Genomic DNA, 25,277 nt, shown 5'->3' on the forward strand with positions numbered 1-25,277 from the left:
GGTCCGTTCTAAAAATGCGTCCCCACCGCTCTCAAAATCCGTTCCGCAGCTGCACGCCCTCCACCTCGGTTGCCCTGGGGAGCGCAGGACTTTGTTTCCCACAATGATTTAGTAGAGATACGTCTGAGTTAGTAAACTAATTTTGCTTCTGAATTGCTTGCCAACTCAGAGAAGGTCCAAAATGAAAATATTTTGTTGTTGCAAAGAAATGTATACTCCAACAAACCTCATTTTGCAGGAAAAGAAATCGCCCACCAGAGGTGTGATTTACCTAATTAATCCTTTGATCTCTCTGAACTTCCTTTCCGATATTTGTAAATAAGGATGCTACTAGTACTTGCTTTACATAAGGTTACACAAAATAAGCCCTTGCAGTTTTAAAAAAAAAGTCTTATGTAAATAGAGCGATCATCAATAAGAATCCCCCTTTGAATTTTAGGCTGTAACTCACAGTTCACTTATGCATTGTTCTTTTATTACTGTTTGTTATACAAGCTACTTGGGCTCAACACTTTCCTCCGTGTATTTTGAAGATTAGAAATACCAGATTGCTGAGTGGAAGTGGAAGAGGATGGTCCTTTATGACTAGCTTCTTTCACTTGGCTTGTTTTTGGGGTTCATACATGTAGCATGTATCAGTACTCATCCCTTTTTATTACCAAGAAATATTCCATTGTATGACTATAGCACATTTTATTTATTCATCGGTTGATGGACATTTGGGTTATTTCTACCTTTTGACTATCATGAATAATGTTTTTATGAGCACTCATGGCTCTGGTCAGTGTGACCAGAAAGGTTATCACTTTGAATCCAGGGCACGTGCCTGGATTGTGAGCTCGATCCCAAGTGGGTGGCATGCAGGAGGCAACTGGTTTCTCTCTCACATTGTTTCTCTCCCTTCCTATCTCTCTAAAATCAACAACAACAAAAAACTTATTATAAAAACTAATAAAACAAAACCTCTCCAATCTTCACAGAAAAATAAAAATTCTTGTGGCATACCAGTTGAAAATTGCTGATATAAGCAAACCCCCAAATTTTTGTGTTCAGTCTCAGATTTTTATCTGCAGCATAGCCCAGTCTGAGATGAATAGTTTAGTCTCCCAGCTTTCCCCTTTAAAACCAGAGCAAGAAACATGTATTTCCCATAAAATGCGCAGTCAGACCACATAGCACAGTTCTAACAGAGCCAGCAGATGCTCATTTTGCCACGTAAAACAAACTCTCAGAGTATATACTTCCCTTCAGTGACCCATTGCCACTCCCAGCTCCATTCTTCTGACAGAAGGGCAGGCACTTAGTAAATCTGGCTCACTGAACGAATCACAATTTTGCTTTTCTTTCTTCCCTTGAAATGGCCCAACAGGAATAAAGAATGACAATAAAAATAAGTGGGAGGAGTATTCAGCTAGGACTTCCTGCATTTAGATGCGTGTGGACAGGAACTCCCTCTCCACCCTACTGTTGGGGGAAGTGGCTTGGGCTTGGAAACTCTACTTCTCACATTAGAGCCTAGTGTCCAAACCCACAGGATTTAAGAGTTACTATTTCTTTATCCTTCAAATCGATTACTGAATCCTGATTATTCTGGCTCTTAAATATTTTCAATTGTAGCCTCTTCTCCTTTCCTGCTTCTCCTTAGTTCAGGCTCCCCCCCCCCCCCCCTTTTCTTTTTTTCTCACTTTGACTATTATATCAGGTGAATTAACTCCCTCTCACCTCTCACTCAAAGGTAATTCTTAAAAAAATATATTTTATTGATTTTTTTTTACAGAGAGGGAGATAGAGAGCCAGAAACGTCGATGAGAAACATCGACCAGCCGCCTCCTGTAGGGGATGAGCCCGCAGCCAACGTACATGCCCTTGACCGGAATCGAACCCGGGACTCTTCAGTCTGCAGACCAACACTCTACCACTGAGCCAAACCGGTTTCGGCGAGAGGTAATTTTTTTATTGCTCCCTAAAATGCAATTCTGAGCAAGGCTTCCCTCTATGTATAATTTCCAGTCTCATATAGGAGTAAGGTCTAATCTTTCTACAAAGCACAAAAGATTCTGACCTGGCTCCTGCTTACCACTTTAGCCGCATTTTCCACCAGTTCCCATATAAAACCCCACATCAACTTGTATTTCTCTGAATATGATCACACCCTTTCTTGCGTTTATAGATTGGTGCCTGAATGTTTCCTCTGCCTGAAATGCCTTTCCCTATTCCTGGAGAATCCCAACTCAGCCTTCAAAGCCCAGTTCAAGTATCTGTCTAATGAGGTTCCCCCCGACCATCTCTGGCTCCCACCCAGTCAAAGGTGATTACTAACTCCCCAGGGCTACCAGAAAGCCTGAACACACCTATTAATGCACAACACTGACAGTATTTGTTTGTGTGGCATTTCCTCTGGTGGACTGTAAGCAACCTGTGGGTCATGGTCCCTGGCACAGAGTAGGCGCTCTGTGTTTTGTTAAAGGTGATAAGTCAGACTGTCAGATAGTGATGAGCTGGGGTAGAGTCTGACCCCCCAGCCCGTGAATCTGGAACATGACCATGGTAGCAGAATGAGAAGAACTAAATTCACCACAAGAAATTATTCAGTCAACCTATATATGTTCAAGTTTTATTACAAAGTATGATGGGCAGAAAATACGGTCTTATACAGGAGGCTGAAACAGAATGAAAGGGCAAAAATTAGGTTTAATATACTCAGGAAGCAAGAAATAAAGTCATAGACATAACACTCCACTTTCAGGTGCCTTTGAAATAGCCGTCAGTGGGGATTTACCATTGTGGTTTCACAGCACAGTGTTAAAATTTTATTATAAGCCCTGTGTACAATCAGTCCTGTGAAAATAATTTCTTAAAAAGAAAAATAGTTACAGTACAGTTGTGTAAGGGGCAGCTTCCTCTCCACCTGACCATAGGAGGCCACAAAATCCATAGAATAGAGGAAAAGTTTAAATATATAATAAGAAAGTAAGTCCAGATACACTAGGCTAGATCGATTGGCTAGAGCGTAACATTTCAGAGGACAAGAAATCTCCATTTCTACAGAGAGGTTTGTACAATCATGCTACAAATTCACACTAGGGAGAGGAGGGATGGAAAGTCATAAAATACGAAGGAACCAAAGTAAATGATTCATACTTGACTCAAGCAAGTCAAAGCTTTAGCTCAACAAGTTTCATAACATACTGTACACAATCAACCCAAGGTGAGAAATTTCTTTCAAATAGCAGATATCACAAGTTCATATTCACTTACTTGTCCCAAAGGTGGGCACTTAAAAGTTTCCCAGCTGTTACACAGATTGCCAACATCTTTCTTCTTGAGTTCATACTTCCATTAGCTTATTTGTTTCTAGTTTTTAATACCAGTCCAAGCCTCTTTGGAAAGGCACCTACATGTCCTATATTTAAAAAATAACACCCAGAAAGAAGCCTGAGAGGACCAGGCCCGTACATTTGCCTTTGACCATTAGCAGCAATGACCACTGTGGGAGAAGAAAAGGGTGCAGATGGGGGAGGTGGGCAAGGCTCTGCAACATGGGACTTCCTCAGTAGCTAGTTCAGCTAGTACAGAAAAGATAATTCTTAGAGAGCCCGGCCCTAGTTCATAGTGACTACTCAGTTCAGCTTTCCTCCCAGGAAAACTCGACTGAAGTGCCAAGCATAACGCTCCTTCCTCATTCTGAAGTACAGACGGTAGAGGGGAGTCTGCTTTGAGACTTCTACTTCAATGGTCTCCCTTACCCCAAGCCAGGCAGTTGAAGGAACTGCCAAATTCTCAAACTGGGGAAGGTGGAGAGATGGTACGGGGCTGGCACTGCCATGTTTGAAAAACCCTGCAGCTTCTGTACAGCCTAGGAATTTAAGGCCCAGGCTGCAGCAGAGAAAGCTTTACAGTGGAAAGGGAGTGGGAAAAGAGGGTAAGAGGAAAGGGAAGCGTGGGGAATTCAGCATGACTGTTTACAACCTCTGCTCCTTCGGCTTTCTAACACAGTCTCAACTCATGCCACACAGCAGTCTGAATACTTCCTCACCTCAGGCCATTACTGCCCTCTAATACTTTCTCCTTTGATCTAAAGCAACACTTACTATTGATTTTCTCCCACATCCTAAATCGCCTCCTAAAATTTCAGCCACAACTACCATCAAAACCTTGCCGAAGTTTCAATTTTTTCTGTTCCCAAATCTTAACCAGTTCTCTGAGAGCCAATCCTGGTTCTGACAAGAAATTCTCACCTCATTATCAAATATCTTCCATCTTCAAGTCCTCATCTTGCAGCCCGATTCCTACCTAAAAGGAGAGGGTTAAACTCTCCAGAGGGTAAGCACTCAAGCTCTTGAAGCCCTGTGCCCATTCGCCAGCTCTGTGTGTGGAACCCGAGGCCTAATTTATTCAGCACTTCCTCCTCTCCCCTCAGAGGAGAAGAGAAAAACCAAAGGCAGCTACAGCTCAGGGGCCACCAACAAGCCAAAGGGTCACCAGAGCAAGAGCCCAGAGGGGGTGTGGCCTTTCCAGTGAAGTCCTGGTAGCTCTCTTCTCCCTCTCGAGGAGAGCAGATCTAGAGCCCCCACCGTGGTCTCTGACTGACAATTTGAGAATCTAAACAAACTAAACAGACACTTGCTCTTGAAACTACACAGGTCTCTGCTTCCTGGAACATGGCTGGCTAAGAGGCTGTCTCAGTCCTGGAACTGCAGAAATCCCCTCCTCAGACATGAGGCATTTGGCCTGTGGCACAGAGGGTGAGAACCAGGACTTCCAAACCCCAGCATCCCAGCAACTGGGAGTGTTTGCTCAGGGAGTGTGGGAGTCTCAGCTAGGCCCCAGGCTGGATGTCAGGACTGCACTGTGGCGCCTAAGGACAGTGATGGGGCTAGGAAAGAGTCCAGAGGGCAAGGGGGAAAACATCAGAAGCTATAGATTCCCAGAATAAATAGCAACTTTACCCAAGTATATTCTAATTACTATTAACCAATTATTTTTCTCCAGGTTGTTTTTGAATTCTAGTTGTACAAATCTCACTATTCAGATCAGGCTTAGGTGCAGATCAGGGAAGGAATCTTAAATCAGATCTCAGCACAGTTAAGCCCTGCCTCAGCAGGACCAGCTCTCTCTTCCATTCTCATCTCCACTTCAGACCCTTTTCCTCCTAGAGCAAACAGCCATCAATTTGAGAGAAGGGCTCTGGAGACGTCAAACATAACTACTAGCAAAGAAGGGTTCTGACCAAGAACTGCTCACTTCACATCTCCAAATGACACGCTGCAAATCTGATAAATGCAGGAGAGTAAACCTCAAGCAGCTGAGTAGCCAAAGAGCCCCCAAACCAGAATAAAAAAGTAAAAGGTAGAAAGGAAATACTCTAACAAAAGGGCCTTTTGTTTTTACTTTGGGACAGCCCCTGTGTAGTAAAGCAAAGAGCTTTGGGGATAAAAATACATCTGCTTCTGAAAAGGAAGACTCAACCAAAGGGTTCAAAGGACTCAGAAGATCAAAGCTAACTGTCTTGTTTCTCAAGAGCAGGTGAGAGCCTCAGTGGACAAAATCATCAGCCTGATGGTTTGCTGCTCTCAGGGTCTTAGAAACTTTCAGCCACTGGGCAGAGCAAGATGAACCGGGCAAACTCCCGCCCAGAATCTGAGCATGTCCCAAATTCAGCCAACTACCGGTGACATCCAAGAGCCCCCATGGAACTCATTCACATAATGGAAACAGATCCCTGCAGCCTTCAAGTTCAAATACTGCTCAAACTTAAACTGGAGCTCTTACCTGGATGACCCTGTGTTCTCAACTATTTACTTGATGGTCTGAAGTCATGATGGCCTCCCTTACAAAAGCTGACAGTCTCCCTTACTCTAACGGAGATCTTGTTCAGATGCCTCTCAAGCTGGAGTCTCTCACCTCAGAGCTCTCAATCCAAAGAGTGGCTGATATACCACCAGTCGCAATTAACCAAACAGAAATAACAAAGTTTAATTTATAAATCATTCTTGTCCATCATTCAAGACATGAAACAGAATGGCCTGGGGCTTTTATTTGGAGGGAAAAACAGACTCTGAACTATGTACTGAAAATATGCTCTAGGCTCAGCTTTCCTGAAACTATTCCCCTCAAGTTAGGTGCCTGAATCAGCCTATTTCAGCTCTAGCACGTTCCCAATAGGTCCCAGTGGGGTTGGACAGAGGTACTTTGGTGAGAAACAGAAGGCTTCACATGTGTGTTTTGGAGCCCAGAATGCACCTGAGAAGAGCCAGACTGAAAAAAAGTTTGAAAGCTGGCCAACTACAGAGCACCAAGGCGGTTTGGGACTCCCAGTCAGGTCTGTTCTGCTCAGGCAGTGATGCAAGAAGGCAGACTGCTCATGGAGTCAAGGGCCTAGTGCCAGGTTTGGGCACTGAGGGAGGAGAGGAAGGTGCTATCAGGGAGGACTCTGAAACAAAGGAAGAAACCAGAGAGTAAAATTCTTTTCATAAAAAAATTAGCCTGATAGATAAAAAATATACAAAGTTGAAATTTGTACAGACATTGATAATAGGAGGAAAGACAACTTCAAATTGGTATTTGTTCCCACTTAAGTGCTAACACGGACATGGACATAGATTGCTGCCTTGGGCAACAGTCAGAGACATCTGGGGCAGATGAATACAAACACAGCCAGTGCCTGTAATGCTCATTAACACAACGGCTGACAAACTAATATACAGAAATGTTTAATAGAGGAACTAAAGAAGAAGAAAGGAGAGAAAATCTTAAAACTCAGCCCTGGGCTGAGGAGGTGCCACACAGCCCTGAGTGCAGCACAGAGAGCAATGGGGTGACTGGCCAGGAACTCCTAGAGCAGCTTCTGGTAACAGTGGGTGCAAAGCAATGAAAGACACACTGGCCACTGGAAACATGTTTCTTCTTACTTTGGGGCGGGGCAGAGGCGGGAAACACGAAAGCCTCATGAACATGGCGCCTCCAACACTACACTCTGAGTATCTCCAGGCAGTTGTTGTAGCAGATGGCGATCCAGTCGGGCTGAGTGGATGCCCACTGCACGTTGTTGATCTCTCCCTCAGCTGTGTAGGCCAGGATAGGGTCCTCGATGGCCCGGGGCATTTGCTGAATGTCCCAGATGAGAGCCTGATGGTCATCCGCTGGTGACAGAGAATGGCAGAAGCAAGAAACAAGGTCAAAACTCAGGCAAAGAGGATAATGATCCCTACATTTGGTGGTGCTGGTAGTCAGGTTACAAAACATTTGCTCCCCAAAACCCAGTGAGAAAGATTTTAAGCCCCCATTTTATAGATGAGAAAACTGAGATTCGGAAATTTAAAGGACTTGCCCAAAACCACAAAGCAATGGAGCCAGTGAGTGGTAGAGCCAGGACTCAAAGCTAGCCTCTGGCTGTCCCAGGGCTGTGTTCACTGCATCGGAAGTAGGCGATAGAATGGGACCTGGTGGGCATCTCTCATCCTATAGCACGCACCAGGAAAGGAAGAAGGGATGAGATAAAGATGGCAAGGTTATGAGTTATGTTTACTTTTTTCTAGTTCCTAAGTGATCTGTAATGTCTATCATGTTACTTTTATAATTGAAATAGTAATTTATTAGTCTAAGAGAAGAAAAAGCAAGGCAAGGACCTTCAATATCAGAGTGTCTTCTAATCCATCAGCCTACCTAGATGTGAAAGCCTGCCTTTTTTTAAATATATATATTTTATTGATTTTAGAAAGGAAGGGAGAGGGAGAGAGAGAAAGATCAATGATGAGAGAGAATCTTTGATTGGCTGCCTCCTGCATGCCCCCTACTGGGGATTGAGCCCGCAACCCAGGTATGTGCCCTTGGCTGGAACTGAACCTGGGACCCTTCAGTCCGCAGGCCGACGCTCTATTCTTTGAGCCAAACCAGCTAGGGCAAGCCTGTCTTTTGTACACAGGGGAGCTGAATAAACTAAACCCTAATTGGCTAGGTTCATGTGGGCAAAAGGAGATGTGAAAGCTACAGGTCACACACCAATGACCAGACCAGGCTACCCAGGGCCCTTCAATGCATCAGAGCTCACTGTAGGTTCATTGTATCTCCTAAGGGAGATGTCAATCTTGGCAGTCCCAAAGACTCTGTTACGTCTACGACAGACTGTCCCTCTCCTTCACATTCATGGATCCAAGTCCTCTGTGTCAACCTAGATTTCAGGGGTGGACATATGACACAGCCTATAACTGACACATGATGAAAATAGTACATGGAAGATGCTCTGAGAGTACAAGCGCATTTGGGAATTGAACTGCTTCGTGTTCACAAGTGTAGAGAAGTTCTCAATTGAGTTACGTTGGTAAGTCTCTCAAACTATCCTTAGGAAATAGTAAGGATAACAATTCTAAGAAAACAAGAAAGATCTCCTTACCTCTCCGTCCACATCCTGCCCTCCCCCACCATGTTTACCTGCAGTGCAAATGTGGCAGGATGAATGTGGGGCCCACGCAATGCCATTGACGCATGCTCGGTGGTTGTTTAACCTTGCGACAGGCGTGCATGGAACTCGGACATCCAGAATTACTACCTGCAGAAATAACAAGGAAAAGGCTTCAGAGTGTAAGAGAAAGAGAGAGAGAAAAAAGACACTATACAAAAGAAAACAAAAATTTTTAATCATAATTTCCTCATTTGTGGATTTAAATATTATTATAATAGATACAGAGGGTCTCTGCCCCAAAAGTAGCTACTGGATTGAAGAAAAAGAAAAAAAGACACAGGTAGTTTATAGTCTATATCTAAAGTAATACAGGGTCTTTAGACTGAAATGGAAGGGGAGAAGTAGGAGTAGGTAACATGAATCTGGATAAAGCACCAAGTCCGTTAGATGTGTATGCTAAGATTCATAAATGGTTTAGGTGCAAGCTCAGTGGGACAGAGTGACAGCACCCTCTGCCTCCAAAGCAGAATTCAGAATGTAAGGATTCTGAGGTGCTGGCTTCACCAAAACAAAGTTAGTAACTGCACTGTCTCTACCCACAATTTACTGCTTGTGTCAAGTAAGAGGCTACAGAGAGTTGCCGTTTCCATGTGTGTTTGCTAAAGCTGGAAGAGTCTGTCCTGACTACAGAGGGGGAAACTGCTTCTTACTTAGCCTCGTAAGCAAGTATGATTTGGTTTACTTTTTAGATAATGCTTTTCTTGACACTAACCACAACTCTTCAAGTATCAAAAGTTTTTAACACATTGTGCTTATCCTGGATCGGGTTTTCTTAATCTCAGCACTCCTGACATTCTGGGTCAGAAAACTCTGTCCTGTGCATTGTAGGAGGTTTAGCAGCATCCCTGGCCTCTACCTACTAATAGATGCCGGTAATACACACCTCTTCCCCTCATCCCCCCTCCCCCTCCTGAGCTGGGTTAATCAAACTATCTCCAGACGTTTTCAAAAATCCACTGGGAGAAAACTGCCACCAGTTGAGAACCACTGTCCTAGATATACTAAGTAGTGCCACAGTGAGGTTGCAAGGCCATGTTAGCCTGAAACAGGGTGCTCACCTCCATTCCATCCATGGCCATCGTGGCCAGGTAGTTAGGGTCCTGCTTGTTCCAGCAGAGGCGAAGCAGTGGGTGATGCTGTGGGTCTTCATAAATGATGGTGCTGTGTTCTAGATGGCGGAGGTCAAACATCCGCACTGAGCCGTCAGCACCCACAGAGGCAAACATGTCTCTACCACCACCAGCCCGGCTAAATGCAATATCATAGACCTGTTGGTGAATAAAACACTTTAGCCAGATTCCGATCCATTACCTCCTTTTCCATAGCAGGAAATCTGCCATCCCTGGGTCATCTAAACCCGTTTATAACACAGGAGGAGAGAAATAAAACCAAACAATGTCTGCAAAGTCTGGAACCTGAGACCTCTAACATCAGTGACTTTCCAAAGAGTGAAGCTCATTCTGCTATAGAAATTGGCTGGCTTCTTCCCACAGTCCTGCTTTCCAAGTCTTCTTCCTCCAACCCCTATGATAAACAAAGAGCACATACCCTGCTGACCAACAGAGCACACGGAGTTCTGAGCAAATATTCCATATGCTTAGACAGGCTGTGGTCTTCTATAATGATACAAGAGTGAGACACGGATTTCCTGAACCCTGATGGCTTCCATTTGTGTGGGGTCAGAGGCAGATCCATGGCCACAATGAGGCCAAGATCACAGTTTAGAGAGGTAGGAGTAGCTCTCCTGTGGCCGCTCAGCCAAGCTGGTTCTGCTGTGAAACCTGGCCCTGAGGCTCATTCCCAAGAGAGAAGTAAAGCAGATTTATACCACGGGAGGCATTTCTACACTGGCAGAGAGACTTAAACCATGGGAGGCATTCCGATATTTGCAAGACATGCTGTTTCTTCTCCTAGTTGGTCTGCATTCATAAATGGTTTAGGTTTTGAACCACTGTTTCCTGCATTTATTACTTGCTGCAAACGCTGCACACCACTACTGTCTATGAGAAAACAGAGGCAGAGAGCAACAGAGAACTTCAGAGAGAGAAAAAGGACAGAGAGAGACAAAGCCAGAGCCAGACAAGCAGAGAGAAGAGACAAACTGAAAAAGAAAAACAAATGAAAGGAAAAGCAAAACCCATCTCTGGGGTCAAGATTAACAACAGCTGACTTCTGGAGAGACATGACTGACTCTCACTAAGTACCATGGCTCCACCTTCTCGAGGTTCTGCCTGTCAAGGGACACTGCAACACGAGCATCTAGTTCTATTCAACCCCAAATTCCTTCCTCTCTGACTATGAAGAGATCACACTTCTCTTTCTACAGTAGCAATGATTCAGAAGGAACCGGACAGTCACCACAAGGAGGCCCTGCAGCTCAAGGCTCTGTCCTGCCTGAGGGTAGGGGCATGTTTATCAACGTGAGCACCCCAGGGGGCCGGCTCTCAGGAACCAAGAACAGGGACTCCACAGCAGCATCACTAAGCAACAAGGCGGTGTGGGCAACGTGACGAGTGTGTAAAGCTCGCTCAGCTTTAACTGACTGCTTCTTCATCGGGCTCCACCAGTACATTTCATTTTAAACCAAGGGGAGATGACAACCCACATATATGCTACCCTCCTCTACACGAACCTACCAGGCAGCAACAGGAGCCCCCAATCAAGACTTTACTTTGATAGTGAGAGGTGGGCTGAGAAAAGCCATAGGTGCAAGGAGGTATCACTGTTTCTCTCACAGCAACTATACTCAGATATTCAGGTTCATTTCTTCAAGGCCAGGGCCTGTTTGCTGGTCCTGGCCTTCCCCTCTGGCTGGGAGAGGCTAAGGGATTTCTCCTCCCCTCTCCCTGTTCCCTGAAGCATCTCTGGCAATGATGTGTCCCCTCCATGGCTTTAGCTTTTGCCAGGTAAACTCAGCCCCTGAACTCCAGTAACCCTACCTGTTCCCTTGGCCCTTCTGGCTTGAGGGCAGTGCCACTCCCTGCTGCTCCTATTCTCTACATCAGCGGTCGCCAACCGGTGGTCCGTGGGCCACTGGTGGTCCGTGAGATCCGAAAGGTTGGCAACCGCTGCTCTAGATTGCCTCACTGCTCCTATTCTCTAGATTGCCATATCTGTGTAAGCAATCCCCTGGGTTAAATCCCCTCTGTTTGCATACAGAGTAGCTCTGGATTTCTGAAATGGACCCTGACAGAGAACAGCAGATACATTGTCACTGAACTAAAACATAGTGACCTGTTCCACTTGATGTCAGCTGGGTTTCCAGAAGTCCCTTACTGGTCCTCTCTGCAGGACAAACCCCTCCTCTGTCCCTTGGCTCAGCAGCAGCCCAGGCCAGCAGTCTTGTAACAGATCTTACCCTTATGAGCACAGAAAGCCAAACAACAGCCCCTTACTAAGAATGATAACCTGGTCACCAACCTCCCATTCTGTGGCTAACCTCAAGTTTCCGACCTAAAGTCAAGTCATCCTTTTTATCTGTACAGATATTAATATCTCTTGCTATGCAGGGAAAGGTAGAAGAGAAAAGGAAACACTGCCGCAGGAAATCAGAGAACTAGGTGCATGCAGCAGCTCTGGGAGGAAGATTTAGGACCATTTTCCAAAATCACTCATGACAATGCTTTGATTAAAATGCGGCCACAAAGAGCTCCCTGTGGCTTTTGCAATAAACAAAGGAGAAACATAACCATCAAGATAAACCATATTCAATTCCAAATAGTTTTAAGAATTAAGTGAACATACTAGAATTTCATGAAACAAGTTTAGAGAAAAATTGATTAACTAGGTTTCACAGCCATGAAATTTCTCTCTTCCTGCCTCTCCCTCCTAGAAGCAAATATATTTCAAGATAAGTGTTACTCTAAGATTCATTTAAAAAATATATATATATTTTATTGATTTTGTACAGAGAGGAAAGGAGATAGAGAGTTAGAAACATCGATGAGAGAGAGTCATCGATCAGCTGCCTCTTGCACACCCCCTACTGGGGATATGCCCGCAACCAAAGTACATGCCCTTGACCGGAATCGAACCCGGGAGGGACCCTTCAGTCCCCAAGCCGACGCTCTATCCACTAAGCCAAACCGGTCTCGGCCCTAAGATTCATTGTTAATCACATCAGGTCCAAATTTGTCTGTAAGAGAGTTCATTGTTAAAAAAACAGCATTCTTTGGCATGAAAAGAAAAATTACGACAGGACAAGTTGTTGATATCAGTCAGAAAAAACACATTCCTTTACAATAGTGTTGTTTCTACTCTTGACACGTTACTATTTTCAATTCAGACACAATGTCAGCATTATGATTTTCCACATCATTTGCAAAACAGTGAGGAGACAAGACAATGTGACCCCACTGACGGCACAGAAAGCAGAGAGGAACAGCATCCTTACCTCTTTATCATGGGCAATCAGCTGGGTCTTCACATGGCCAGACACAAGATTCACTCGCCCCAACACCTGCCCTGTCTCCAGCCCCCAGATGGTACAGGTTGTGTCAATGCTGGAGGTTCCTGGAAACAATCAGTGCATGTCAGTAGCTGACAGGAGTGAGGTTCCCAGGCAAGCTGCTCTCCTTGTGCCTACTCACCAGTTCAGCACAGGAGACCACGTGCCACAAACACTTCCTAGCACAGGGAGGGTACCAGCAGAGTCAAGTGTTCAATCCCTATCATAGGACCTTAGTCCCTGACTGGAGACAAACATACACCCATGGGAAGCTTGATTCCATGAGGAATGAACCACATTCCCTATCTAGTCTCTTTCTCCGTTGGCCCCATTCTAGGCTGATGCCTGTACCTCAAGCCCCTGGTTAAATCTGAGAAAACATACCTTTGCTTCTTCAAACTGTAATCTACACCCCCTCACCTAAAAGATAAGGATCCACTTCATTCCAGTCAAAGGAGGTCAGAGGAGCACAGAAATCTGAGTTTTTGTTATTATTTAGCAAACATTCCAGTCTGGTCTCCGTCTCACCAACCTAAAAGAACAACGAAAAAAGAAAAAATCAGCCAGTCATTTTCCCAAAAAACGTTTTAGCCCCCTTTAGACAATATCATAGTAAATATAAGACATGGTGGGGGGGATATTTTTACCATAAAGAATAATAAAACTCAGAGGAATTCCCTGACTGTTGCTTCTCTACAAGCTTTTCCCCCTGCCTAGCTTGTTTTCCAAATTCTTCTAGAGGAGAGATCTTCTCACCTGGCCTGGCTGGGCACTTACACCTCCAGGCCAGGAGACGCCAGTGCTGATGAGCTCAGCTGAGAGGGGAGGTGAACTCACCAACTCCATAATCCACACGCATACTTGACTAGAATCGGTGGCCCGGTAGTCTGTTCAATTTACTCAAAAGTATCTTGATTGTAAACAGAATAAGAGGCCTCAAGTATCTTCACCCTCCCAGAAAGTTCTATCAGGTTAGCTGAGCCTTGATTTCCAGGGCTGGCTGTGGCCAGCAACAGGGACTTCCAGGAATCCTGGCTAGGTCTACTAGGAAATCTGCTGAGTCAAACAAGGTCATTTCAGATCCGCTAGCATTTGTTTCTCCCCCGTGGCAATGACACCGGCTGCCTCCAAGCCCAGCCTGTTCTGTGACTCCATGCTGCTGCTAACAGCGGAAACAGCACCTGCTTACCCTCCACACACGGAGATAGTCACCACTTGTTGCCAGTAGGTCCGGATACACGCCTTTTGTGTCCGGGATCCACATGAGCTTTGTGGTGGGGTATGGATGGTCAAAGGTGTTTCGGCAAATAAACTCCGAACTTTCTTCATCTAAACCAACAAGCTGAACCTGTTAACACAACAAAATTGAACCGTGTCAGAGACGTCAGATTCCTGGGAGTCAAGAACTATTACCGAGAGGACATCTAGTCCAACCACCCCATTTCTCAGGCCCAGACTCGAAGGGTTGGGTTACAGTCAACACTGCAAAGCTAGTAAGAGGCAGAGACAAAACTTGAAGACAGGTTTTCAGACTCCAAATCCTACACTCAAAAAAAAAAAAAAAAAAAAAAAAAAAAAAAAAAATATATATATATATATATATATATATATATATATATATATAATTTTTTTCAGAAAGGAAGGGAGATAGAAACATCAATGATGAGAGAGAATGATTTATCAGCTATCACCTGCGCGTTCCCTCCTGGGGATCAAGCCTGCAACCCAGGCATATGCCCTGACCGAGAATCAAACCGTGACCTCCTGGTTCATAGGCTGATGCTCAACTACTGAGCAATACTGGCCAGGCCAAATCCTGCACTTTTGACCCACAGAACTGCATTACCTGCCCAGCAGGTTACACCTTCCCCCACAACCCTGAAGCATCTGATAATGTGTGGTTCAGTTACTCGTCTTGAAGTGCCGTGTGAATTTAGACCCTGTGCAGTCCCAGTTCCATACAACAAAGTGCATCTCATGTACAAACTGGCCTTTCCCCCACATTGGCCAGTAACAAATTTACACATAAAGGTGTGAAAAACAAGCAATCAAGAATCCAAACCATCTACTGGCAAAAACAAACAAACAAACAAACAAACAAACCACTGAGAGGAAGTTCCCTGGTTCTGGTCACTTTTTCTTTGATTTAAGTTTGGGCCAATACTGATTTCCATTCTTTGCTGTCAAACTTAATCAGGCTCAGTGGAAAATGCCATGTGTATTTGCTTATGAATTTCCAGCAACTGGAAGATGGAATGGAAAATTTTTGCTAATGATCCATAATGAGAGGATAAGCACTGACCATACAACAGAAAACAGAACTCCTGTTACTCTTACTTCAGTCTTAGATACAAGTTATCTATCTACTTTTTAAAAAAATTTTATTTAGGTACAGTTGCATACAATAAAATTTCACTAACTTTAAGTGTTCAATTCAATAATTTGGAATATATATATTTGCAAATGTACACAATTGTATAAGCTTTAGCATCCCCCATAATAATTAAGATATAGAATACTTGCATCACCCCAAAACAGTTCTCTGGGACTCTTCTGCAGTCAATCCTCTAGCCCTAGTCCTAAGCAACCCCTGGCCTATATATAGGTTTGCCTTTTCTGTAATACTGTACAAATGGAATTATGGTATTGAGACTGTGACTTTCACCATGCAGCCCTTGAGATTCATCCATGTTGTGTGTTTCAGTAGTGTTTTCTTTTTGTTGTTGTTAATCCTTACCTAAGGATATTTCCCCCCACACACACACTGAATTTTAGAGAGTGGAGGGAAGAGGGAGAGTCAGAAACATCCATATGAGACACACCAATGGGTTGCCTCCTGCATATGCCCTGACCAGGGCCAGGGATTGAGTTGCAACCACAGTACATGACCTTAACTGGAACTGAACCCAGCACCCTCAGTCCCAGGGCTGACACTCTACCCACTGAACCAAACTGGCGAGGGCAGTAGTGTTTTCTTTTTATTGCTGAATAATATTGCACTATATGGAAACACTATATCCAGTTGATGAACTTTCGGATTATTTCTAATTTGAGGCCATTAATGTAAACTGATATAAACATTTATGTATGAGGTTGTTTTCTGAGGGAGCAAATTTTCATTTTTTTCTTGGGTAGACAATCAAGAGTAAAATTGCTGGTTTATGTAAGTGTATGTTTAACTTTATTAAAAAAAAAAAACTTTGTCTACAACACCCAACCAACTAAGCCACACTGGCAACGTGTTTTCTAAGTGGCTTTGTCATTTTGCATTCCCACTAGTATCCATTAGAGTTCCATATGCTCCACACACTTGTCCGCACTTGGTATTGCCAACTTTTCTTTTTAATTCTAACAGGTGTGTATTAGCAACAAACAATACTGAGCATCTTTGCATGTGTTTATCTGCCACCTGTATTTATTCTCTGGTGAAATCTGTTAAATTTTTTAGATTCACAAAAAAATTGGGCAGGAAGTACTGAGTTCCCCACACATGCACAGCCTTCTCCACTATCAACTTAGTAAGTAGTATGTTTGTTACAACTGACAAGCCTACAATAATACATCGTTATCACTCAAAGTCCAGAGTTTAGTAGGTGTATCAGTTAACAATGCTGATTTTTTTTCAATAGACCTGGTTCCACATATGTTATGTTTGCGCTCTGATATGTATGCTATTTTGTTGTATTGACAACAAGCTTTAAAACTTCCTATGTCAAATTTTCTGATGGTGTTAACATCATAGATATTTTTACACTTAAAAATGTCGAATTTCGTGCCAAAAAAAGAGCTAACGATGGACATTACTTTGAATAAAGCATTTCTGATGTTTCTCTTGAAATTATTGTGTTTTCTTTGATCACAAAATCCGCATTATTAACCGGTATACCCAGTACATTAGAGTTCAGTATTTGTGTTGTACATTCTATAGATTTTGACAAATATATGATTTGTCATATATATATAAAGGTACTGTGAGGTTGAGTACCTTTTCTTATTTATTAACCAGTTGCATCTCCTCTCCTTGGAGCTGGCTATTTATACTTTGTCCATTTTTTAAAAATCATATTAAGTAAATTAGTTCCTACTGTCTGCCATGTTTTAGAAATATTTCCCCCGGCCTATCATCTGTCATTTAAAAAAAAACATTTTATTGATTTTTTTTTTTACAGAGAGGAAGGGAGAGGGATAGAGAGCCAGAAACACCAATGGGAGAGAAACATCAATCAGTTGCCTCCTGCACACTTCTCACTGGGGATGTGCCCGCAACCAAGGTACAGGCCCTTGGCCGGAATCGAACCTGGACCCTTCAGTCCCCAGGCCAATGCTCTAGCCACTGAGCCAAACCAGTTAGGACTATCATCGGTATTTTGACAACGTATTTTTTTTTTCCTATAGAAATGTTTTATTTATGTACTATAATCTGTTAAGCCTTTCCTTAGTTGACTCTGGATTTAATGAGTGACTTACAGACTGTTTTCTCCTCTGCTCATTCCCACTGCCCCAGTACAGATTTCTTAGCCAATTTTCTCCTACTGTTTGTGAAACTTTATTTACATAGATATTTTGACCTGGAATTTGGTTTTCATGTATGACATGAATTAGAGGGTTTTAAATTTTCCTGCCAGATGGACAGCCAATTATGTCATATAATTCATTAACCCCCCACCCACCCACCCAGGGAATTAAGGTACTATCTTATCAAATACTACATTTCTACATATATTTAGATCTGCTTTGTAACATTCTATGTGGTTCCACCAACTTCTCTGGCTATATCAATTCCAGTATGCTTATTCTAATCTGATAGAGCAAGTGTTCCCCAAAGTTTTTCAACACCATTTTCCCATAATTTTTTCCCCTCTCTTTACAACAGCATATATTTAAAACTTTGGAGACAGTATTCCAGTTCTGGCTCTGCTTTTATCTTCAGTATCACTTTGGGTAAATCAGTTAACATATCTGGGCTTTCTCATCTTCCCATAAGTATTGACATGTAGTATTTTTTCCAATCTGTTGATTTATCTTATTAAAATTTAAAAATATATATGGTCAATTTTTATAAACTGAGTTATCTTTTAAAAAGTGCATTTCCGCCAAAACCAGTTTGACTCAGTGGATAGAGAATCAGCTTGTGGACTGAAAGGTCCCATGTTCAATTCCAGTCAAGGGCATGTACCTTGGCTGCAGGCACATCCACAGTAGGGGGTATGCAAGAGGCAGCTGATCGATGTTTCTATCTCATCGATGTTTCTAGCTTTCTATCCTTCTCTCTTCCTCTCTGTAAAAACTCAATAAAATATATTTTTTTAAAGTGCATTTCCCCCATATAAATCTTACTTATTAAGTGTATTTTCAGAGAACAATCTATAATAGTTGTGGACTTGCACATATTGCTCTATTATCTTCTGTCAAATGAGGCTAGCCTAATTTCATTGTCCCCTCTTCAAGAGGACTCGACTGTTTTGCCTGGATGTCCAAAACATTCTTTATTCATCCTTAAAATGTAGAAACTTCCCTAAGAAATGTTTTTTTTAAAATATATATTTTATTGATTTTTCACAGAGAGGAAGAGAGAGGGATAGAGAGTTAGAAACATCGATGAGAGAGAATCATCGATCAGCTGCCTCCTGCACTGGGGATGCGCCTGCAACCAAGGTACATGCCCTTGACCGGAATCGAACCCGGGACCTTTCAGTCCCCAGGCCGACGCTCTATCCACTGAGCCAAACCGGTCCCGGCTAAGAAATGTTTTGTTGCCAATTGTTCTGTGTCAATTTTTCTTGAGGTATAGTTTGAACCCATTACTTCAAACCTGTATTTCTATAGTTTTCTTTAACTGCATATCTGAGTTTTTGTGTCTCGGTTCTTTGGACTTCTTCAGGAGTACCAATTATATCTAAGTTAGATCTTTTTTTTCTGCATCTATTATGTTCTTTCTAATTATTTATTTCCATTTTCTCAATCTGTCTTCTCTAACCTTCACTCTGTTTTTAGCAGTTGATATTTTTATTCTTTTAATCCCCTGGTAATTTTTGTTTTCTCTTCCACTATTTCCCTGGGCTGCACCTGTTGATGTTTTATTTTCTCCTGTTACTATGCCTCATTTTACCTGATCATCCGTATCTCTGCTTGGAGTTTTTTACTTTCTTAAGTTCTTTGACTTTATGGTGGCAGGACTGGCCACTAATTTTCAACTGAGGTAAAAAAACAAAACAAAAAAAACCCCCACAAAAAACATTTTTCTAGTGTGGGTACTTTACCTGCCACTGGTTTCCCATCCCCCCCCCCCTTTTCTTATAATATCTTTCTATAATTACTGTGCCAGTTCCTTTTGTAAGTTCTTCCTAGATGATGTAAAGAAGGTTCCTGTGGGAGAGAGGTATAGTCATGCCCCAAGTTTGTAGAAATACATGAAGCTTTTGCATCTTGCCAGCCAACAGAGATGAGCTGCCACGCTGCTCACAATTAGTCTCTCATCCAACCTGCCTCATTTAATACTTCCAGAGAAGACAGCACAACTATGTGTCTTCTTGTAAAGCTTAGCTCCTCTCTTGCCCAAAGTGTCAAATGGGGTCTGAAGAAGCTCCCGCTGCCAGCCTGTGCACCCTCTTTTCACTCTCCCAAACAAAGGATTGATTTTGCCCATCAAAATCCTATTCTGGAGAACTGTTCTCTTTTGAGTTTAAAACTGAAGCCATAGATACCCGTTCTCAGCATATTCCCCAGCCCATTTGATGTTCATCATACTGCCATCCTTCCTCATCCTTGCAGAAGATAAGGAAAAACTACTTGACTTTAATCATCTTATTATCAACATTTAGGTTATCCCTCTACCTTTTCCTCCCTAGTCTTCCCCATCCTCCTGCTAAACTTCTTTTATTTCCCATCTCCACTCTCTTTCTGTAACTGCTGCTTCACAACACTTTACACCAACACGTGAGACAAGTGCCCCTAAAAGAAAAGGCTGTGAAGCAAGATTATTTTTACACTGTGGTTTCCTATATCAAATTTTTACACTGTGGTTTCCTATGTCAAATGTCTCCTAAGGAGCAGATATGCAAAATGAAATATTTACTCCTTAAGGCATGACCACATCTTCACTTTTACATTTATTACTTACATAATAACAACATAAATTTATTCACATTATGCATACCTTATATTTTTCAAAAATTAAAAGATGTCCGATCTATCTTGTTAATAATATGAGCTTCCTCAGGGAGAAAATGGTGTATTCCATCTATTACAGAGTGCTAGTACTAGAACATGAAGGTTCATATATATTATGTATGTGATTAAAAAAAAAAAAAAAAAAAAAAAAAGCCCCAAGTCTTGCCAGGGACTGATGGAACACTGCAAAACTCTCAAAAGCATAAATATCAATCAAAAATACCTACATGCACTAAAACACACTGTCTTTATTGCTGCCAATCTCATATCTGTTAATGAAGACTGCACAGTTACCAAGCATCATCCCTAGGCCTAAAACATATACAATATGCGTGTGTTCAATACATAGCTGTTGAATTAATGAGCAAAAGACTAAGGATAGAGAGACATCTTTTCTTGCTCTCTCTCAAATCAGTAAAAATATATCCTTAGTGAGGAAAAAAACAAATATAAATCCTGATAATGGAACTTTTCATTCCAGGTGTGACTGACACTATCCTGTTCTTTACTCTGCAATGATTCCCAAATTTATTCTTATGTTGGAACATCGGAAAGTCAAGTTGTTCTTAGACAGTTGCTAAAAGAAGGGACAAACTTTACGGTAAATTCCTGCAAATTACTCCACTGACTCCACCAGCAAGACTGTGGCTCAGTTTGTCTTTCTTAAAAATGTAACTTCTACCACTTACTCAAGTTAACTCTGGAAGAACTTGCAAGGAAAAAAAACACATCTATTTGTATGAAGACTCAAACCCTTTAAAGAACATTATTTTACTCTTTTTTTTTTTTTTTTTAAACAGGTATTCTTAAACAATAGTTCTAGTGTTCCTAATTTCACTAACACGGTCTCAGCATCAGGACCATGAATTCCATTCCCAGCTCTGCTGCCCACTATGGCCACAATAAGGAAGAAAGAGGAATCAGAGAAAAGAATGGTATGTCTTGCTCAGGACTTTCTGGCTCCGTGGGTAATGGGCTGACTTCAAGATCAGTGTGCACTCCATGGTGTACTTCAGGGCAAGGGGAGTCCATCGCTTTTATCAGTTTCTCAAAGGGGATTCCAAAGAAGTGAAAACGTAACACTAGAGAAACAGCTGTGCTCCTGAAGAACTGTAAACAAATTTACAATGTTCAAAATGTTTTTGACAGGACCTGCACCTTCCCTACAAGCTGTGGGTCAGAAACAGTAAGACTGACATGTGCAATTCCCCACAGCTAGTCAATGGGTCAGACAGGACCCAATCCTCAAGGCCTGGCTTTTCCCCCTTGCACCAGCCTATAGAGCAGGCATGCTTTAAACACACTAGCCAAGGCTTTCAATTGCTCTGATCCTAGTCATCACAACATTTACTCGAATATGATAAAAGAAAGAAATGAAGCGGTAAAGGAAAGAAATTCTTCCCACTGACTCACTCAACAACTTTCAAAAATAAATTTATGCTGCACTGCCAGCTTAAAAGCTTCTAACCCTTATTCTATGAAGGCTTCTCAAATTGACGGATGCTTGCCATTCAAGGTTACAAATCTGTATTAGTATGACGAAGCCAAGCAAAGATATGGCAAGTGCCATCCTCTATTCAGACAATAGTGGGATCAAGGCTATGGGCCAAGATTTCCAAAAAGAGACCGTTTTTTAAAGGACAGATTATAAGGCAGCAATGGCAATCCTGGCAGAGGGGCCTGGGTAACCATTAATAATAGTACCTGGGGCTGGGAGTGGGAGGAGGGGCAGTCTGAGCAATGAACAGCCCTGATAGAAATCCAGTGTGGCCAGGAGTGAATGACCACCAACTGAAGCGCGAGCATCATCCTTCACAAGTTATCACTCCTCCTTTCCCCCTCCGCCCCACAACGGGAGCAATGAGGCATCAGAGGAGGGAGACAGGAGTGGTAATAGCGTAGCATTAGGGTGTAAATTCGAGTTTGCGATCTGTTTCTGCCACAATAGCTGTCTGACTCCGGCAAGTCACAACACTGTGCCTCAGTTTCCCCATCAGTAAAATGGGGGTCAGAGGTCACTACACTCCTGACTATCCAGGAATGCTGCCAGGATTAAATGAAACAAGTGCGAAACCCTCTGCTCAGGACCAGACTCAGAACAACCGCTCCGTGGGTGCCAAAGGCAATTCCGTAGGAGGGTCCTGGGGTCTGGGGTCTGGGGTCTGGGCTCCGGCCCGGAAAGGGCGCTCCCCGTCAGCTGGGCTCCGAGCCCCTGCCCGGCCCACCTTGTTGTTGTACTCCTCCACGAAACTGCCCAGCGCCAGGCGAAATCGCTTGTCAGGACGCACGCTCCAGTTCATGGCGTAGACGGTCCAGGGCGCCTCATACTTATAGATCTCCTTCCGTTTGCCGTGCAGGGACATGGCTGCGGCGGGGGCCGCAGTGCGGGCCGGGTCGGCAGCGGGATGCGGCGGGGGGGCGCGCGTCAGGCGGAGAGCCGGGCCTGGGACCTCAGGGTCCGAAGAGAGGCGGGGCCGGGGCGAGCAGGGACGGCCTAGCCCGGAAGCGGGGCTTCAGCGACAGACGACAGACAACGACAGCCGCCGGATCCCACCCCCCAGTTTCAAACCAGCTTCTGGCTCAGACGACAATCACCTTCCGTTTGAGACGTTGCCCCGCCCCCCAGGAACGGAAGCCACGCGTTCCCCGCAGTGACGCCGGGCGTTGGCTGCCTGACACGTCACTTAAGACGGATCCTTCTCTTCATTGGCTATTGTACCTTTAGCTTTTGGAACCCCCTCGCTATTGGCGCAAATGGTTGTCACTCCAACGACTCGTCCCACTTAATCCCAGGGGGGCGGGCTCTTTCTCAGTCCCAAAGGTCATTGGCTGACAAAGATGTCAGTCAGGGAGATAACAGCGCAGTGCGGCTGAATGGGGGCGTGGGTGGCATAGAGGCGAGCGTGTGGCTCCCCAGGCTTCCAAGTTCTAGGCCAACGAAACCTCTAGGGTGACCTCCTTTGACTTCCACTCCGCAGCTGCTATTCTGAGCGGCTTCTCTACTCTGTCGAGTGGAAATTAAAATGCTGCCGTGGGCAAGGGCCTGCTGCGCTTCGCGGCCCTGAGACCCGCGGCCTGGCTGTCAGTCCGGCGAGCCAAACGGGAACCGCTTTCCCTCCTCTCTCTCGCTTACGCCCCCTTTGAACCGGGAGGGGAGCGGACAGGCGGTGTGCAGACCGACCCGCCGGTGTTCTCTGGGCCAGGCCACAGTCAGCCAGGCCTTCCCGAGCTTTCCTGTCCGTCTACAAATGCTGGGAATTCTGGGGTTGGTTTTCATAACGCAGCTTTCCCACCAGCGTGGCTCTAAGTTCTTACAGATCCCTTGCCATCCCTTTTCCGCCTCAGATCCCCAAGGAAAAGCTAATCAAGCGCTACATTTATGTGTCCCGAGTTTGAAATGGAGAAGGGTCCAGATCTTTATAATTTAAATGGTTTCCGATTCTTTGCTTTCAACAAAATTAAAGGAGAATTATAATGACTTGTTATGTATCACTAAATACAGTTGCTTTTTAATAATGATGTGATTATTATCAGACAACTCAAAGAATTCAAGGAACTGAGTGACAGTGCTGTTATGTAACAGAGCTTTGTCCCATCCATTTATGTGAACAAGTTTTCTCTGTGCTTAAGTTTTGTGTTTTTATTAAAGGAAAGAAAAATAGGTACAAAATTGTTGCTGAACCTTGTCTTATTTTAACAACAACAACAACAACAAAGCTACTCATCCACACACGAACTAATTGAGAAGAAAGTGATGCATTTCCAATAAAATTTTAGTTTCTATAAAAATTTAATATATATTTATTTTGAACAATTCTCTACTAGTAAGTGTAACCCTTGCCTTAGTAATATTATAAAAATTAATCTTAAAATTTCAATGTACAGTATATATTTTCAATTTACATACCTGTTGCAAATAAATATGAGATTATGAATAATAAACTTTAAAGCAGGATAATAAATTATATGTAGCATAAATTGAGGAGAAGAGAATAAAATTATGAGAAAAAAATAAATGATGTTAAAGAAGTGTTTGTTCTAGTGTTTTTAAAATGAATGGTGTTGGCTCTCAAACCACTATGCTCTTTGGATCAAAATGGATCCATGGCAATAAAACAGTTTAAAAAGTGTCAATATATTCAACACACTGGAAATGACATCCTTTACAGCTATTTAAACTTAATAATGAAATACTTCATATGTCAACTTAAAAATGTGCAAAGAGGCAAATACATTTTCAAATTCTTTTAGGGAATAATTCTTTTAGGGAGCAAAGAGGACTGAAGACCAGCGACCAGGTACTTTTTGGACAACAGTCCATTTCAGTGGGGTAGTTAATTGTGCATATTCTCAAGCCAAACCATTTGGGTTGAAATAACATCCTTTTTTCCCCTCTATTGTGGGCAAGATTCCATTATTATTATTATTATTATTATTATTGTATAACTTATACATAGAAGTGCACATATTCTCACAACACACGCATGTAACCGGCACCTAGACCAGGAAACAGGTACCGAAAGTTGTGCTTGTGTAAGTTTTCTGTCTATCTCCGCTTTTGATCCCACTTCTCTAAAATGGGGAGAAACAGTGACCCCTCAGGGAGAGGATTAGATAAACTAATACCTGAGGCAGTGCTGGGGTGACTGTTATGAAAGTGTTGGCTGTTATCATGACTCCCAATGGCCACCAAGCCAGTACCTCTCACTCCCCTTCACCCCAGCCTGGCTAAAAGCTCCACGGTTCCAGGGCTTCTGGGTCCAGCAGGGCCACCTGCAAGACCCCAACACATAGTTCTTGGTGAGAGGGGCTTGGAGAAGACAGCTGAGATGTTGGCGTCATGGTAGAGTCAAGGGCAGAATCACCCTCAGGTAAGTGACACACCCAGCCCAAGGTGAAATGTGCAGACTTTATTAGCCATGATACACTCCACCGTCCGCTAGAGTCCAAAGGTCATCACAAAACCACAAGGGACTGAGCCACCGAGGGCTGGAGCCCTGTGCCCTGATGTGTCCACTACAGAGGACACCTGCGTCTCCAGCCAGGACACAGGCTCTCACGGGGAGTCTGACCAATTTTGGGTGCTGGGCGGAAAGGCAGTGGATAGTTCTGAGCCAGGAGGGGATTTCACTGGGCCCAGAGCAAGGCCCTCACACAGAAGATCAGAAACTTGTCTTTTCCTCACTGACCCCGCTCCCT

General features: G+C 43.4%; 1 protein-coding gene across 2 annotated transcripts; it reads right to left on the reverse strand.

The window, feature by feature from the left end:
• Positions 1 to 2,587: 2,587 nt before the first annotated feature.
• Positions 2,588 to 22,691, reverse strand: DCAF7 (DDB1 and CUL4 associated factor 7). Of its 2 annotated transcripts, XR_004990342.2 has the most exons (8): positions 22,304 to 22,691; positions 14,098 to 14,256; positions 13,329 to 13,440; positions 12,855 to 12,973; positions 9,520 to 9,729; positions 8,431 to 8,548; positions 6,912 to 7,142; positions 2,588 to 2,660 (listed from the first exon to the last, which is right to left on the reverse strand). XR_004990342.2 is itself a non-coding variant. In XM_036451644.2 (7 exons), the coding sequence occupies exons 1-7, from the start codon at positions 22,439 to 22,441 to the stop codon at positions 6,970 to 6,972; spliced, it is 1,029 nt and encodes a 342-aa protein (XP_036307537.1). In that variant the 5' UTR covers positions 22,442 to 22,691; the 3' UTR covers positions 2,588 to 6,969. The 2 variants fall into 2 exon arrangements, 1 of the variants encoding a protein (XP_036307537.1); XM_036451644.2 differs by having other exon boundaries at positions 2,588 to 7,142.
• Positions 22,692 to 25,277: the final 2,586 nt, after the last annotated feature.

Source organism: Pipistrellus kuhlii, unplaced genomic scaffold (genome assembly GCF_014108245.1).
Source record: "Pipistrellus kuhlii isolate mPipKuh1 unplaced genomic scaffold, mPipKuh1.p scaffold_m20_p_22, whole genome shotgun sequence".
Classification (NCBI taxonomy): Eukaryota; Metazoa; Chordata; class Mammalia; order Chiroptera; family Vespertilionidae; genus Pipistrellus; species Pipistrellus kuhlii.